The 17,745-nt window shown below is 35.8% G+C and overlaps 1 protein-coding gene across 1 annotated transcript in view; it reads right to left on the minus strand.

The window, feature by feature from the left end:
* The window catches only part of LOC150092564 (adapter molecule Crk-like), a 129,596-nt gene extending 128,205 nt beyond the window's left edge, over nucleotides 1-1,391 (minus strand). The window contains exon 1 of the mRNA XM_090414572.1: nucleotides 1,151-1,391. Coding sequence (XP_090270698.1) covers nucleotides 1,151-1,191 — 41 coding nt within the window. The 5' untranslated portion in view covers nucleotides 1,192-1,391. The remainder of the gene's footprint in view (nucleotides 1-1,150) is intronic.
* Between the last annotated feature and the right edge of the window lie 16,354 nt (nucleotides 1,392-17,745).

Below are 17,745 nucleotides of genomic sequence, written 5' to 3' on the forward strand. Positions count from 1 at the left end.
TCTAAAGGAAAATTGATAGAAAGTTCCTAATGGTGTAACTTTTCATGTGGTATTATAACAAGACCCCCTGAGGGTATATGTCAGGAATTTGATGATGTTGATATAAGAGGGAAGGCACACAGAATTTTTTTTAATTCTGAAAATGTCAATTGACACTAAAACATGTAGCTGGCTTTCTAAGAAACTACTTTACAAATCCATGTTGGCCTCTGTAGAAAATTTTGATGATATAGTTAAAGGAAATTTACAACACAAAGTTTGGAAACCAATGTGTTATTATAGGTTTTCCAAGTCTTTTGTTGGTGGAATTATAATTAAACAAATTATGCAAACTGAAACATCAAATGAGTTAATAATAGGTTGAGTAATAAGATAATCCAGAAACTACTTTGGAAGCAACGTTCTTGGATAGAAAACATGAATTATTTTGTAATACAACACTCCTAAAAGGAATAGTGCATTAAACTGACAAAGAAGTTGTAAACAACTACATAAACATGATATGAAATGGAAAGGTTCAGTTAAGTACAGATCAATTTTTATTTACTGGCTTTGTGGTAGTATGTAAAATAGAAAGAATACTTTTCTTGGAGAGGGAGAAATCTAGAGCACCAGAAAACATATCTTAGTCAATAACTTGTTCTGTTACAGTTACCCAGATACATGATCATAAGGAACTATATATCTTAACAGAAAAACGGCTCAAAAGCACTTCACATTTACTTATGTTACCCCTTACATATATAACCACGGTATATCTGCAAAGTGCAAATTACTATATATTTGCAAGTATGGAAAGGTAAAAATGGCAATGATTGCGACTTACAGAACCACCACATGGTAAAAATTCACGAATGTCAAAGCGGAACATTCCAATTTGAAAATCATTTATAAAACAATAAAATACCTGGATTTAAATAGGGACAGAAAAAAACATCAGTGCAAGTAAATACGTAAAATTCTTAACTGAAAGATGCTAAAATTTAAACTAGGACTAAAACATTTGCAGGGACTACAAAACCGGCTCGTTATTAAACAGTCTCTAAAACTGAAAAATCGCAGTTTATCTCATTGCTGTTTTCGGTAATTCTTACTTTTAAAAAATTCTTAATCTCAACTGCGAAAGAGAACATTATGAATAGAGACAAACCTGTTTTTATCGTAGGGATCAAAGCTCGCTGGTGCAGCCATTGTCACCGCGCACAGAAATGCCAAGCGGTCAGAGATGCCAGGCCTCCGAGACAGATGATGTCTCGGGCGGCCAACGCCTTCTGTTCTGGCTGATAGCCAGGCGACAACGGCAAGCGTCTTCAAATACTATCACATGCTACAAAACTCGAAGAGGATGGATATTGATTGCCTACTCATGTCAGGGTTCTTCAAACTTAGTTCACAAATATAATTCCACTTTGGGAGCGGGGGGGGGTGAATTAAACGCAGTCCTAGGAAAACTGTTCACTACTTTCGTATTCTATTCTTTAAAGATTTTACATTGTTCATTAATGGGATTAGTATAATACTAAAAAAAAAGATGATAAAAATGCAGCTCTAAAAACTTCGAACACGCGACTACCAGAAAAGCTCAGAAGCTGTACTTATCAGGAAGGAGTACAGAGAGAGAGAGACCTATGGTGAAAGCATTTTTTTTTTTTGCTGTCAGACTGAGTGCAGAAAGATATTGAACAACAGAATCGAAATTATAAACCCATAACCATTAGAATGTTTTGTCAATTTAGTGTATTACATATACAATGACACTTTCAACTGATTCTACTATCTTTACAAAGAGCCCCAAAAGTCTTATATCAGTTATTAGGTAATAAGAAGAGAGGAATATCGTTCAGAAACTGTTATCACTCTGTATATCAACTATTAGCTGATAAGAAGAGAAGAATTATGAAACAACGAACGTTTAAAAACTGTTATCACCCTATACGCCATAATCAATTTTTCCCATGTTAGGCAACATTAAACTTTTAGGTAGATATATTTAATTCTCTATATGCCCAAATAGTAGGAATAAAAAGTACAATAATAGATTATTAATAGTATAACATGATTACTATATAAACATCTGATGATGATTTTTTATTTGTCTTTGGTTGCTACATAGCTCATGACACCTTTGATGTAGGATCGGGAAAAGAAGGTATTACAATTTTTTTTTCTTTTTTTTTTTTCTTCCCAGCAAGTTTTTAAGCGCGTTCTCGGCGCAGTTAGAAGAACGATGTAATTATTATTATTATTTTATTATTATTATTGACACCTCCAGGGAGTCCAAAGACTCATCGAAGGAGAGTGTGCCAACAGCATCGAACGATTGGTACCCTTTCAACTACTAACCGTGCTCAAACTTACTTAACTAAGCCATTAGTAGCAGAGGCTCTACCGATCGACCAATTGGTAGAGCCTCTGCTGTTACACCAATTGGTCGATTGGTAGAGTCTCTGCTGTATTTGAATGGGAAAGACAGGAGTTCTCTCTTTTTAATCTCGCATACATGCATATCTACTAGAGAATATACATAATTAACATGAAAATAAAATATTATGAATGGACTGTAGAAGACAGTGTGTAGAAATGGATAGTATACTTGCAGGTATTGAGATTAATGATTAAGTACTGTAGAAGAGGGGGGAGGGTCCTCCCGTGATAAGTTCTTGCTTGAACGCCTTGGGGATGACAAATAATAATGATAGTAATACGATCCAGAGATTGGTGGCCTGTTATGTAGGTAAATAAGATTACTTTTTGCTCTGAGAACAAGTTTTTTTTTTTTTCGAGAGTAAGAACAAAATATATTACATGAAGTTATCGGCAAAGTCGACTGTAAAATACACGTTATGAATACTACTTATGAATTGGATTATTATCAGAAAGTTACACTAGATTCTGGACCTACTATCTGTTGACACCAAATAGAAATACATGCTTCTCCAGAGTTGCCATGACAAAGGTTAGATGTTACAAACAAGTTTCCGGGAAAACAAGGCTAAAGAGGGCATATCCATTCCTTTGGAGGTGATATTTTCCCAAAAGGAAGTAGGCGAGGCGATTCAGCCCTAACTTTTAGCAACTGGGGAGTAGCCAAATTCCACTCTTTGCCAGACAGATAGCAGACCCAAGACAATGTTTTTGAGCGCCATGAAGAGAGTACAGGAGACAACCGCCGCCATCTCACGGTCTCCACCGTAGCACACTATATATTATTGTCTGGAATAGTGGGAGTTCTATCGTCGATTTTCTTCAGTTCACGGACAGCACAAACTACCAATTAATCAATACTTTTCAAAAGTGAGCGACTTCGACACAAATGTCATCATGTATCGATGCTGAATATGAACACTGCTATTATTCTCTAATCTATTCCAATTTTGAGATGCAGAGTTAAAATCCAGGGTTACAAGAGGCATGCCCTACCTGTGAATATCAGAGACTGGTACTCAGAATGAACAAAAATTTATTTTTTACTTGGTAAAAGTTTTTGTAGGTCTGATGTGGAATTCCCCTTTTGAAAAAATATGTAAAAACTATATAATATGAAATACTTTCTCTTAATCGATGGACTCTCTTAGCCAGAGCTTTCTAGAAATTGCTTGGTGACTCGTTACCAGACAGATAGGTAGAACAAGTAACAAGTAATACAACAAACACCTGCAGTATTTCATTAAAAATTCTATGATGTTATTTTCATCACTAGTGTTTTACTCCCAATGTTACTGAGATCATGATTAAAACCCCAGCAGTTTTTTTTTCAGATTTCTGAATTTTATTTTCAAAAATCCAGAAAGTGACTTACAAAGTGGAAAGTCATTCATAAACGCATCTGTAGTAGACGCAGTGAAAAAGGCGTCTAACAAGTACCACCATCTCGTGTTCGCTAACCCTAACACTATTTTTAAGGTCTGAAAATAGTGGGATTCAACGGCCGATTTTCTTGAGTTTACGGGACGAAAAACCCGAGTTTCCGGAAGGCAAAATCTGCTTGCCCGTGCCAAAGATTGACTAACTCGGGAACTGGTCGAAAAAAAAGGCTTAGAAAATATTCTTCTAGTCGACTAGATTTGAACCCCAAGTCTTTCTTTGTGCAGTCAAGCGCCGGAAATGCAAATGCCACTTCTACTGAGCTACACAGGCTTGGTGGTAGTGGTAGATCGTTGATGCATTGTGCGTTGATAATGACAGAGTCATATGCAGTGGCGGCTCGAAATGGAGGGGGTGTTGCAACTTTTGAAATATACATACACACTGTATAAGCATTTTTTCGACCGGTTCCCGAGTTAGTCGATCTCTGGCACGGGAAAGCGGGTTTTTCCTCCCGGAAACTCGGGTTTTTCGTCCTGTAAACTCAAGAAAATCGACCGTAGAACCCACATTATTTCAGAGATTAAATATACTGTGTTAGGATTAGGGACCACGAGATGGCGGCACATTTGAGCCGTCTCTCTTCACTGTGTACCGCTTAATTAAGCGGTACACAGTGAAGAGAGAAGTGATAGCCTTGGGCCATCTATCTCTGATTGGTACCAGTGGAGATTGAACTGTCCACTCAGTCTCCAAAGTTAGATAGGGCTAAATGGCCTCGCCTACTCCCCGTATACGGGAATAAAAAGGCGTTAGCTGATTTTTTTTTTTTTTTTTTTTTTTTTACTGTAAGTATAGTGTATACGTATTTGGATAAAATATCTAAATTATGTTAAAAATTTAAAAAAAATTAAACATGAAAAAATATTGTTTATTATCGATAAAATTATACAATTTAGTTTTTATACAAAATTACTTTAAAATAAAATCCATTCCTTTAATTGTAATTAAAGGAATGGATTTACAATTTTTGGACATTATAATTAAATCCTTTTGTAATGTCCAAATATTCAAAGAGAAGGAGTAAACATGATAAGCACTACGAACACTCTACTACTGGCGCAAACTGCATACAAATAACAGTGGAACTGAGCGACGGACAGTGCCGCATTAGGCTAATAGCTCGCATCTCACTATGACGTGCATATGCTTGCGCGCGTAGCAATATAACACCGTGATAAACACAGTGCTGCTAGCGTCATTCGCCCTCCTAAATGCTACAAGATGGATTTTTATTATTTTTATGCAAAATAGGAGAATTGTATAAGATTGTTGATGATAAAATTAAATATTACAAACAAATATTAATAAATTAATAAATATATTTATATATCGAGAAAAACTGGGGTGCTGCAGTTCCACGGTGCCAATGCATGACCGCTCCTTGTCGTATGTAGTTCAAAGAATAAGTGGGAAGATGGTGAGTTTTATCTACTCTGACTTCCCACAATGAGTACTTGGAATCCTTTGAGGAGTCACGTAATAATTATAATTTTCATCTCAGTGAGAGAATAGTGAATCACTTTCCGAAAAATAAACAAAATATAATTTTAATTCCAAATGGTTTGGAATTGCCTAGGTTGCCCAGAGGAAGTGGCCATTGCATCCTCTGCGCTAGGTCGCCTGAAGGTAGACTTAAATTCAAGTCTATTTCGCCGAGTAGAAGAACTTTTACTAAGCCTATCTTCGACCGGTTCCCTCGTTAGCCGATCTCTTGCACGGGCAAGCGGGATTTTTTCTTCTGGTTACTCGGATTTATCCTCTCGTGAACAGAAGAAAATCGACCGTAGAATCTACATTATTTCAGACAGTAACATATCCTGTTAGGGTTAGGTATCAAGAGATGGCAGCACGTGTTTTCCTGTCTCTTCATTGGTGCTACCTACAACTAATAATAGATATGGGCAGGGCCGCCCCATGCAGATATGAAGGTTGTTTTTGCACAAAGGCGCCTGCTCATGAGGGGAGCTATTTCAATACGATAAATAATAGTAAATTTTTATACACGGCTCTTATTCATGAAGTAAAACTTTACCACATAGATTGCAAGACTTAAAATAAACAGTAAGGCGATAAAAAATGAACAGTTAACTCAACAACCGATTTGCCTTTGCTTTGGCATACCGTTTCATGAGTGGTGCATCAAAGCAAAATTGAATTGTGTTGCGAATTTTTTGTGATAACTGAAAATCAAAATTTCTGAGATGCTCTATTTTTATTTACACACACACACATATATATATATACAGGGTGTTCGGGATAAATTTGACAGTTTCGTAAGGAAAAAGAAAATCTTCTTTCTATCTATTAAATTTAATGAATTGACAAAAAAACATTACAGGCAGAGTTAATTACAATACTATCAACAAGATTTACTCAAAATAACCACCATTAGCATCGATCACAGCTTCAATTCTGCTTCGGAACCTCGAACAAGCTGATGCTACAGTCTCCCTGGGAAGGGCCGCAAAAACTGTTTTAATTTTATCCATTAACTGGGCTTTTGTATTACTGGAAGTGCGATTGGTGTCTTTTTCAACTGCGCCCCATACAAAATAATCCATGGGGTTAAGGTCTGGGGAGTTTGGAGGCCAAACATTTGGACTGGTGAAGTCGTAGAAATTTTCAGACAACCATTTTTGACTTTTCCCAGAGGTGTGGCAAGGGGCCGAATCCTGCTGCCATACATACGGCCTACCATTGGCTACCCTTGTTATCCAGGGCTTGACTACAGTTAGCAACTCCACGAACAAAGCCCGAATTCCAATGCCAGGGTTCTTCAACACCTGTTCCTGCAGATTTGCGAGGAATTCTGCTGTACGAACGCAATCAGATCGTCTGCTAGGGATCTTTCTTCTTGCTACATCCTCGTAGTCACCATTGCAAGTCTCTAGTTATTATTATTATTATTATTATTCCTGATACCTCCAAGGAGTCCGAAGACTCATCGTTCATGCCTGATTGTTTTTACTGTATTCAGGGAGCATTGGGCAGCAGTCGTAATATCCTTATTTTGATGGCGGGCACGAATCATCATGATACAAGTTATTCTCTTCCATGATTCAGGTGGGTTCCAGCTATCCATCCTTTCTGACATCTTGTATATGAATGAAGAAGGGTCCAAACTTTTAAATGAAGAGAAGTGTGTGTTAATACATGTAACTTACGGAAAAATATAATTAATTATAAATATGTCAAATTTATCCCGAACACCCTGTATATATATATATATATATATATATATATATATATATATATATATATATATATATATATATATATATATATATATATATAAAAATTTCTCGAAATTAATTTAATTTTAATTTTCAAATTCTATTTTATCGGGCGTGGAAAATGATGTGGTGATGACGATATTGTACTTTCGTTAGGTATCAACATCTAATGTACTTTTGGTTTATGTAGCCCTAACTCCCTTTCGATCTGATGACTTTCAAAATCATTGGTACATAAAACTCAGCTGTCATTGATGTCTATAGATGAAGGCTGGCTGTTCTCACATGTTAGCACTAAATTATTGTACACCTTAAAATTTTTTGGGAGAAAGAGAAGGGCAGGGTCTAAAATAATGCTCTGTGCCTTAAAGGGGGGGTATGTAAATCTTCTACTGATAATAATGCTGGTAAGAATATTGCATCGAGATGAGATTTCCACAAACAACTGTCACCATGTCATGATCTTAAACACTAATTCTCATATTCGCACTAATGAAGCAATCAACAGCAGAGGAAATGAAAAACAAGCAGAACAATAACGGAAACTCAGACGAGCCCACTTTGAATGCATTACTAGAAAATAGATTACAAAACCTAAAAGACTGTTTAATCAATTTTGTTGGAGAACTATTTGAAAAACATACCACACAAATAACCGAAAAATTCAACCAATATGAGATTTTTGTTAAATTTAATAACAGTTAGGTAGACGTAAGACGTTTGCAATAAGTAAGACCGTTAAGGAAATTAAGAACAGCGTTAAAGAGCTGACGGAAAGAGAGCATAATTTAATTTAAGAAACAACGGAACTACAGCAAGAACTAAATTTTTAAAACATTACGAACTCCTAAAGCAACAGCATTATAAAAATGAAATCCTCATAGATGATCTCTCACAAATTGCTACCGAGCATTTTAAAGACACAATAATTCAACTAAGCCAGAATATTGACGCCCCCATATAATCATAAGATATCCAGTCGGTACATTCGATTACCTCAAAAAAGGAAAAGATAAAGTTTCCTCGACCTCCCCCCCCCGTCACGGTGAGACTCACTAACTGTCCAACAAAAGTTAACCTCATAAAAGCTAGCAGAATTAAGTAACCAGTAGTCAAGGATCTGAATGGAACTTAGGACAATATCCAATATACTTGTCCGAATAAAAGGAACACTGATGAGTCGTAAAGAAGGAAACAACGTACCAACCTGCATGAATGCAGACCACAAAACACATGTAATCACCCCGGAACATGACAACTGCCACATTCTACACTCGATAACAGAATAGAAACAAGTGACTACCCCCAAAAACGGAATATCCATTCTCCATATCACATCACGAGCATTTAAAAATACTAGCTGACTCTGCAATCTTATCTGAAGGAAGATATAGACAACATAGATATTTTAATACTAACAGTATGAAAACAAACGGAGGGGCAACCATCTACCAAATGCCAAACTTTCAACAACACAAACACTGCAGACAAACTAAACGAGGTGATGATATAATAATATTTAGCAAACATAAATTAAAAGTAATACAAATAAACTATAAATAGGAAATTGCAGCAAATATATGCATCGAAGTTAAAAATATCAAACAAGAGAAGTCTTTGATATTAAACGCAGTACGCGGACCATCTAATCACCACAAAATTTCTAGATGAATTAAACGGATGGCTTTCTGCCACAGAAGAAAGTGCCTCAGAATACCTGATAATAACAGGTGACATAAATATAAACATTAGGAACATAGATACAACACAGCATAATATCTAGACCGCTTATCATCATATAACATATATGATGATAAGTGGTCCCATCCATAGAGGCGTATGCACGAGAAGAGATAGTCGAATATATAATAAACTCATCCTCTATTGACCATATAAATATACGGAATCCTCCAAACAGCTATACAGCAGCCGTCATAACGTGCACACCGGCAGACCATTATGTCACTGCATTACAGTTACATACTGAACCAGACAATAAAACTACAAAATACAAATACAAAACAGTATAATAGCAGCCTAAACGAAACTATAGCAGACGATGAAATCAGAAAAACAGACTGGATACAGAGAACAACTTCGGACTCTGCTGAGTGCTCACGCTGTATATAATAATCATAAACTTACATTTAATAAAATATATAACAAAGCATTAACAAAAATAAAAATACTCTGCCAAACCAGATGGAATCCATGGATAACAGACATTTGTATGTCTACTAACATATTAATAGACATACAAAGAAAAGATGCCCTATGGAAGCAACTGAAGTAGTCACCTAACAATACCGCTTTAAAAGCTGAATACAAAAGAAAACGGAATCGCTTAACAACACAGATTAGAAGAGCAAAAAGAAATTATTATAGAAACAAATTAACAACAGCTCAGAACGACATAAAGGAAATATCTCACCTGATCAATGAAATGCAGGAAATACACACAAAGCCACTGCCTCAGAAACAATAAAACACATAGGTTGGTCGATTGGAACAACCTCTGCTACTAATGCCTCACGCAAACAGTTAAGCAAGTTTGAGCGCGGTTAATAGCTGGAAGGGAATCACTCGTTCCATGCTGTTGGCACACTCTCCCTCGATGAGTCTTCAGACTCCCAGGAGGTGTCACATAATAATAATAATAATAATAATAATAATAATAATAATAATAACAATAATAATAATAATAATAACACTCAGCAATGTTATACCTCTGCAATTTTTGCATTCAGATAGGTTCCCTTTTTCGGGTAATTTAACCAGTAATCCAGTATTCCATTCCTTAGGCCACTCATCTTTCTGCCATATCTCATTTAGTAAGGGATATAATAACTCTGCTATAAGTTTTGAATTTGCTTTTAGTATATTGCCTGGTATGTTGTCTGCTCCCGGTGCTTTACCTGTTTTGATCAGAGTTATTGTTTTTGTAATTTCTATTTTTGTTATTTCGTTCCAATTTGTATCTAATGATGCATTTTATTCATTCAATTCTAGGCTCTGGTAACCATTAGTCATTTCTTGAATTTTCTCTGAGAATAATTTCAACCATCTATTTATCTGTTCTTTTTCAATTAATAACAGTTTTCCTTCTTTACTGTATATATAGGAACTATCCATTTGTTAATTTTTCCACTTAATTTCCTCCTAATATCATACAAATTTATAGTATCATTTATATACAGCATCCTCTGCCTCTTGTGTTAGATTCTCGGTGTATTTTCTTTTATCATTTCTTGCACTTCTTTTTATTTCTTTGTTAATTGCTTTATATCTTTCTGCTTGTTCTTGTTCAACATTTTTGCCAATCTGTAACAGTTTCTCTTTTATTCTATCTCTCTCCTCTCTATTTTTAATTTGGTGTTTTCTGATATCCATTCCTTGTCTGTATTAGTTCGAAATCCCAATATCTTTTCTGATGTGCCTTATTAGTATGTCTTTAATCTTAGTCCATTTTCCGTCTATGTTAACTCCTCTTTTTTCGAGTTTATCCCATTTATCCTGTACAGTTGTTAGAAATTTATTTCTAATCTCTTTGTTTTTGAGTTTTTCAATTCGAAACCTCTTCCTATTGTGCACTGTTTGTTTATTTTTAAATATTTTTACTTTCATGGTAGCTGTTAGAAGAAAGTTATCAGAATATGACTCGGCTCCTCTTTTAACTCTGACATCCAGGAGTGATTTCCTCCAAATCCTTGATATAAGTACATGGTCTATTTGGTTCTTTGTCCTTTTATCTGGTGTTATCCATGTCCACTTGTGTATTTTTTCATGTTGGAAGAGACTCCCTTCCTATTACAAGCTGATTGAATATACAAAAGTCTATAAGTAACTCTCCATTTTCATTTATTTCTCCTTCTGCATACTTTCACATAACAGTTTCTTTATTAGTATTATCATTTCCAACCTTAGCATTAAAGTCTCCAATTATAAGTTGCATATCTTTTTTATTTGTTGTTTCTATACTTTTCTGTAGCGTGTTATAAAAATTATCCTTTTCTTTCTGGATCGCATCATTTGTTGGTGCATATATAGCAGTTATTGTGATTCTGCTTACCGGCTTTAAATCTAGCGTTTAGTATTCTTTCAGATATTGGGTTCTACTCCATTAGTGCACCATGAGCATTCTTTGTCATCATTAGTGCGACTCCCTTTGTGTGGACTTTCGTATTTTGGTTCCCAGAGTAGATTAAGTAGTGACCAGAGTTTAATTTGATTTTTCCAGTTCCTATCCATTTCGTTTCGCTCAATCCCATTATTTCTAGTCTGTATTTTTCTAGAACTCTCGAGACTTGGTACGTCTTCCTAGTTTCGAAAATGGTTCTAGCATTACAACATCTCAGTCTAAGCTTTTCTTTTGGTAAGGTGCCTGTCACTTTCTTCTGCATCTCTGCTTCCCCAGAAAGGCTTTCACAGAGGTGCCACATGTTCGTACCGGTTCGTGTTCTATTTTCTTCATCCTGTATCACATTTTGGAAGGTTTTAGTTTGCATAGCAAAGATTTTTTTCTAAGACTGGGTTGCTAGCCCTGCGCTGAACTTTCTGCATTTATCTGGCTTGTCAAGTTTTCACTAAGCATGGCTGGGTTACCACCGAGCAGAGCGGCTCATATTTCATCTGGGGATAAGAGCAACTGCCGTGCCTCAGTTAACCTCAGAAAGGCTTTCACAGAGGTGCCACGTGTTTACCGGTTCGTGTTCTATTTTCTTCATCCTGTATCACATTTTGGAAGGTTCCAGTTTGCATAGCAAAGATTTTTTTCTAAGACTGGGTTGCTAGCCCTGCGCTCAACCTTCTGCATTTATCTGGCTTGTCAAGTTTTCACTAAGCATGGCTGGGTTACCACCGAGCAGAGCGGCTCATATTTCATCTGGGGGTAAGAGCAACTGCCGTGCCTCAGTTAACCTCATGGTCTACAGCATTGCCATTTATCAGTCTCCACCTAGGACCTGGGTGACAGGAACAGCTAAGCTTCAGTTATTACTTCATGAGCTACAGCATTGCCATTCATCACCCAGGTTTCCAACCGGTTTCGACCTTTATTCAGGTCTTGTCATTGGGAGCCGGACCCTGAGATTCCAATGTTGAAGTAATGCAGAAGTTACAAATTTTACCTATAAAAGTTGCCACAATGTGCTTTGACATTATTAAATAAAAATCTTTGAATTATGGGAGATATAAGGAAAGAGATCAGAGCTTATTCAACTTTTACCACGAGTTGCCTCAGACCTGTAAATACTTCAGGCGAAAAATGACTTACCTCCTTGTTTGCTTACTTGGAAAAAAAGGATTGAAACCAAGTTTATAAAATTGCTTGGTATATTTAACGTATAGCCACCTTACTGGTCATTATGGATCAAATACTCATCCTCATACACTTCGTATCCATCACATATTTCAATGTAATATCAATGGTATTTTTAATATGCACTTAGCATCCATGATAACCTTGATGTCTATAGATGTCTTGACCGGTAGAGTGGATAGTATACCCAAAGTAAAAAACTTTCTACATTTTTCTCTCATCCTCAAAATTTTATGTAATAAGGTCAAAGCATCTTGTGGCAACTTGTATAGTTAAAATTTATAAGTTCTGCATTACTTCAACCTTGGTATCTCAGAGTCTAGCTCCTACTGACGAGAGCTCAATAAAAGTCGAAACTGGTTGGAAGCTTGGGTAATGAATGGCAATGCTGTAGCCCGCGAAGTTTAACTGAGGCTCCACTGTTGCTCTCACCCAGGTCCTTGGGGGAAGGTAATGAATGGCAATGCAGTAGCCCATGAAGTTAACTGAGGCACAGCTGTTGCTGTTATCCCCCAGATGAAATATGAGTGGTTCTGCATGGTGTAGGGTGAGCCTTCTACTGGGTGGAACCAAACACTGAGAGTTCTTCTCGGTGACAGGGTGAGCCTGTAACTGGGGGAAACAACAATGAATTTTTGATTCTTTGGGGGGGTTTCTCATTGTTGGGTTATCTGGCGGATCCTATGAGTTTTTTGGAGAGAAAACCCCGCACTTTAACAGGTAAATTGGTCTGGGTAGTGGCCCTTCCCTAAATGCATAGCATCATACATGTCTGCAAGGAGATGTGCTTTGCATAATGGGAGATACCAAGGAAGGTGATCAGAGCTTATTCCACTTTATCACAAGTTGCCTCAGACCTGAAAATATATTTCAGGTGCAAACTTGACTTACCTGTTTGTTTGCTTACTTCATAAAAAATGATTAAAACCAAGTTTATAAAATTGATCAGTATCTTTAACACGTGCACATACACACACACACACACACACACACACACACATATATATATATATATATGTGTGTGTATGTGTGTGTGTGTGTGTGTGTGTATATATATATATATATATATAGCACATATAAATCTATACCTGGCTCTTGACGGGTACTGAAACAAAACCACAAAATCGCAGCCATCTATTATCTTTCTCAGATAAGCTCTGCAGAAACTTTGAGAAAGACAGCAGGAATGTAACCTAAAAAACAATCAAGTACATGAAAAAAAATGTAATTCAGGAACTTATATACTGAATTTTTGCAGAGAAGTAAAATAATAATAATTATTATTATTATTAAAAATATCTGCTGTAAAATATCTGTAATAAATACAGAATGTATAAAAATATTGAAAGAAAAATACAAATGGCAAAATCCAGAAAAAATATCAAATCAAACAAAATCAGCGAGTGCCTTTTTATTCACATATATATGCATACTGCATTTATATAGAATACTTCCATTATTATTATTACTAGTGAACTTTGTAATGAATTGCAGGCACATTTGTGTCATTCCGTATCTAAATATGATGATTAAATATTTAGCTACTTTAAAAAATGTACAGGGTAAAAAGTCATTAAACATATCCAATTGTTATCATCCTCCTGACAAACATGCACCAAATCTTTCCAACCTATCCCATCTCACTGAAGTCTGACAATCATCTTCTCATGGTGCCCTCTGGATGATCTAACTACAGCAGCATTTCCTTTTTCCCGTCATGGATACAAATTTCATGATTATATCTATGCTACTGCATACGGGAAGCCGATGGTACTCTTGATTTGGAAATGATGTCAGAGTTGAGAAATGAACAAATCATTCCACCCATTACAATAAATATTAATATCATTCTATGTAATTTAAATGGTTATCGTTACTCCAGCAAGCAAAGAAAAACTAAATGAACTATTACTACTAGCTGACAAACATGATCTGATATCTACATCCAGGAAACCAATAACTTCAACAAACCAGCAGACTAAACATTAACAACTATGATATCATACTACAAGATAGGCCTACTGAACAAAATGGAGGAGGGTTTGTGACACTAATCCGAAACTTGTCATATAAAGTTGTTGCACTAGACATAGTAGCAGAAGGAACTGAAATACAAGGAATCCAAATATGGAACTAAGTAAAAAGTCATTAAACATATCCAGTTGTTATCATCCTCCTGACAAACATGGAGCAAATGTTTCCAACCTATCCCATCTCATTGAAGAACACTCCATTATCTTAGGAGACATGAATAGCAAATACCTGTTATGGGGTTCTAAGGAAATAAATCCAAAAGGAGAAAATCTGAGTAATTTCTTAGATGAAACAGGACTAATAACTCTCAACAGTGGAGAACCCACTCTGTCTCATTCTTATGGAACAAAAGATGCCCAAGATATTACTGCGATGTCTCAAGATCTTCACATCAAAACTATTTGGCTTGATTTGGAACCAGTAGGAAGCGACCATGCCCCAATATTAATCAATCTGACCCCAAAAATGACTAGACCCACCCCCCAAAAGAAAATACTATTGGAACTTTCAGAAGGCGAACTGGGAGAAATAGAAGGATGAAGTAAGCAAAATGCTGAAAGATCACACAAACTATGATATTTATACAAAGACTACATAATTTGGAAGAATACTATCCTAAATGCAGCAAAAAAAGTTTCCCAAAAGGTTACACGAGAAAAGTTATTTAAAACTACACAAATGTTCAACAGGAACATGCCAGTAAAATAACTAAAATAACGAAACTAATTATTTAACATCTTAAAAATTGGAAGCCCTCCAAAAACTAGGATCGAGTACAACAAGATAAATGCTGAAATTATCTTGTTGTACAAGATAATTTGTTTGGAATAAAATATTGTTTTATTCCAAACAAAAATGTAAAATATTACAAAGAACTAGGTGGCAAAAATTTTCCCACTACATAAATCCAAACAATTCAGATATAAAACTTTGGAAACTGACTGCTAATTTACAAAGAGATCTTCACAAAGAGACCAAAGGCAAGTGAGACTAACACTCTAAAATTTCCAGATAGAAATATCAAAATTGGATGAGGGAGATCACAAATACCTTGGCCTTTCATTTTCTAAATATAAGCAATCTAGCGATGAATATTAGGAAAGACTATAAAATATCAAAACAGATTCGACAGCAGAAAAACGCTGCAAATATATAAGACACTGAAACAAGATATAAATATGTATACCAGAAAACATTTAAGGAATTATGATCAAACATCTTCCTTCCCTGACCCTAGATTGACTACTTCGGCTATACAACAATAGCCTAAAACAAGGAAAAGCTCCAAAAGACTGGACGACAGCCACAATCATACCAATCTTAAGGCCTAACAAACCTCAAGACCAACCAAGAAGTTATAGACCAGTTTCACTGACTTCAATTCCAGGCAAATTGATAAAAAAAATGATACTCCAACGTTTGAATTACTATCTAAAAAAATAGTATACTACCACATTTTCAGGCTGACTTTAGACGAAATCACTCAACAACTGATCTTGTTGATGAGTGATTCACCTTTTCAACTTAACCCAGACAATTCAAGATAACTTCCTGATCAAACCTCCCAACCACCATTCCAGCATTTATAGATTTTAGCATGCCTTTGATAAGGTGTGGAGACAGAAACTCTTTTCCAAACTTTGTCATATTAGAATAGAAGGGAAAGTTCTAAACTGGATTTACGACTTCCTAAGAAAGAGAACAATTCGAATTAGAATAAGTAATACCTTTTCCAAGAAAGTGAAAATAAGACAAGGACTCCATCAAGGCAGCATTTTGAGCCCACTCCTTTTTTTCCATCTACTTAAATGACTTAGATAAAAATATAAATAAAGAAATAAAGATAGCTATGTTTACTGATGATTTCGTCCTATTCTCAGCTCACAACCTTGAAATAGCAGAAGGTCACTTAAACAAAGCCATTGAAAGTTTATCTACATACTGAGAAAACAAACAAAAAAAAATCAAAATTAACCCTAGCAAATCAGAAATTTGTGTATTTACCATTGACAACACCTCGAAAGTGGAGACCAAAGACTAAACTAAGCTTTAATAAACATATCAAAAATGTTGCAATCATAACAAAAACAGGACTAAACATCATGAAAAGTATCTCGGATAAAGAGTGGGGAGCCGATGTTAAAACCCTTAAAGACACATACACCTCTATTATCCGACTCATAATGGAATATATTTTGCCTATCTGGATGCAACCGTCACTAACCAGTTTAGACAAGCTTATAAAACTTCAGAAAAGTCCAGCTAGAATCATATGTGGACTAAGGAATACAACTCCTGAAAAATTAGCAGAATCAAATCCAACCTTGTTCCTTTAAAAATTAGGTGGCAAGAAAATCTTACTAAATTTATCGAAAAAAGAGTCAACCTTGCACATCATAGAACAAGTGACCTTTTCAAAAATTGGCAACCAACAAACAGAATAAAGAAAAAAATCAACAATGCATAAAATCATGGAAAATAAAATTCCCTTGGATTGTCCAAATAAAATACCTAACTACCCAGCATTTTCCTCCAAATCAAGAGAAGAAAAATATAGTAATTAATTATTTAAGTTAAGGGATATTATATCCCATATTGTTTCTTAGCCGAATAATAAACTCAAAGAGTTTCTTATTCGACTAAGAAACAGTAAAATATCCCTTAACTTAAATAAGTTCATGTCGCCAAATTACAGCCTTTGGCTCTTCATTATAATTAGTAATTTAATAGGACACCTCTTGGCAATTCTCATAGAAGGGATGTAAGTTCTGTTGGCTACAAACTTGGTATTAACTTGATCTACCTACTCACTGATGAGACCTCAAAAAAGGTCGAAACCTGTCTGGGTAGTGACCTTCTCTCATAATGTTGTACAATAATACAGCTCCTAGGAGTTCAGTTCACATTATGGGTAAATATCAAGAATAGTGATCGGAACTTGCTCCACCCTTTCTATGAGTTGCCTCAGCTTGCACTACCTTAAAGGGTCAGTTGCTGCTCTATCCAGGTGTTTGCTTTACTTGGAATCGCCGAACTTTATATAGTTTCTATATTCGGCATGAAACTCTTTGAGTTTCTTATTCGGCTAAGAAACAATATGGGATATAATATCCCTTAACTTAAATAAGTTCATGTCGACCAATTGAAGCCTTTGGCTCTTCATTATAAGCGCCCCCATAGCGCAATTGGAAGAAAGACGGTACATTGCGCCCTTCGATTGGAATAGGCCTAAGTTCGATTCTCGTCGCGACGGAAGGAATCTTTATCTGGTCGATTTCAATCGATGGTGAGTTA

Source organism: Typopeltis vanoorti, chromosome 25, assembly GCF_054136105.1.
Source record: "Typopeltis vanoorti isolate ZY-2024b chromosome 25, IOZ_Tvanoo_1.0, whole genome shotgun sequence".
NCBI classification, from domain to species: domain Eukaryota; kingdom Metazoa; phylum Arthropoda; class Arachnida; order Uropygi; family Thelyphonidae; genus Typopeltis; species Typopeltis vanoorti.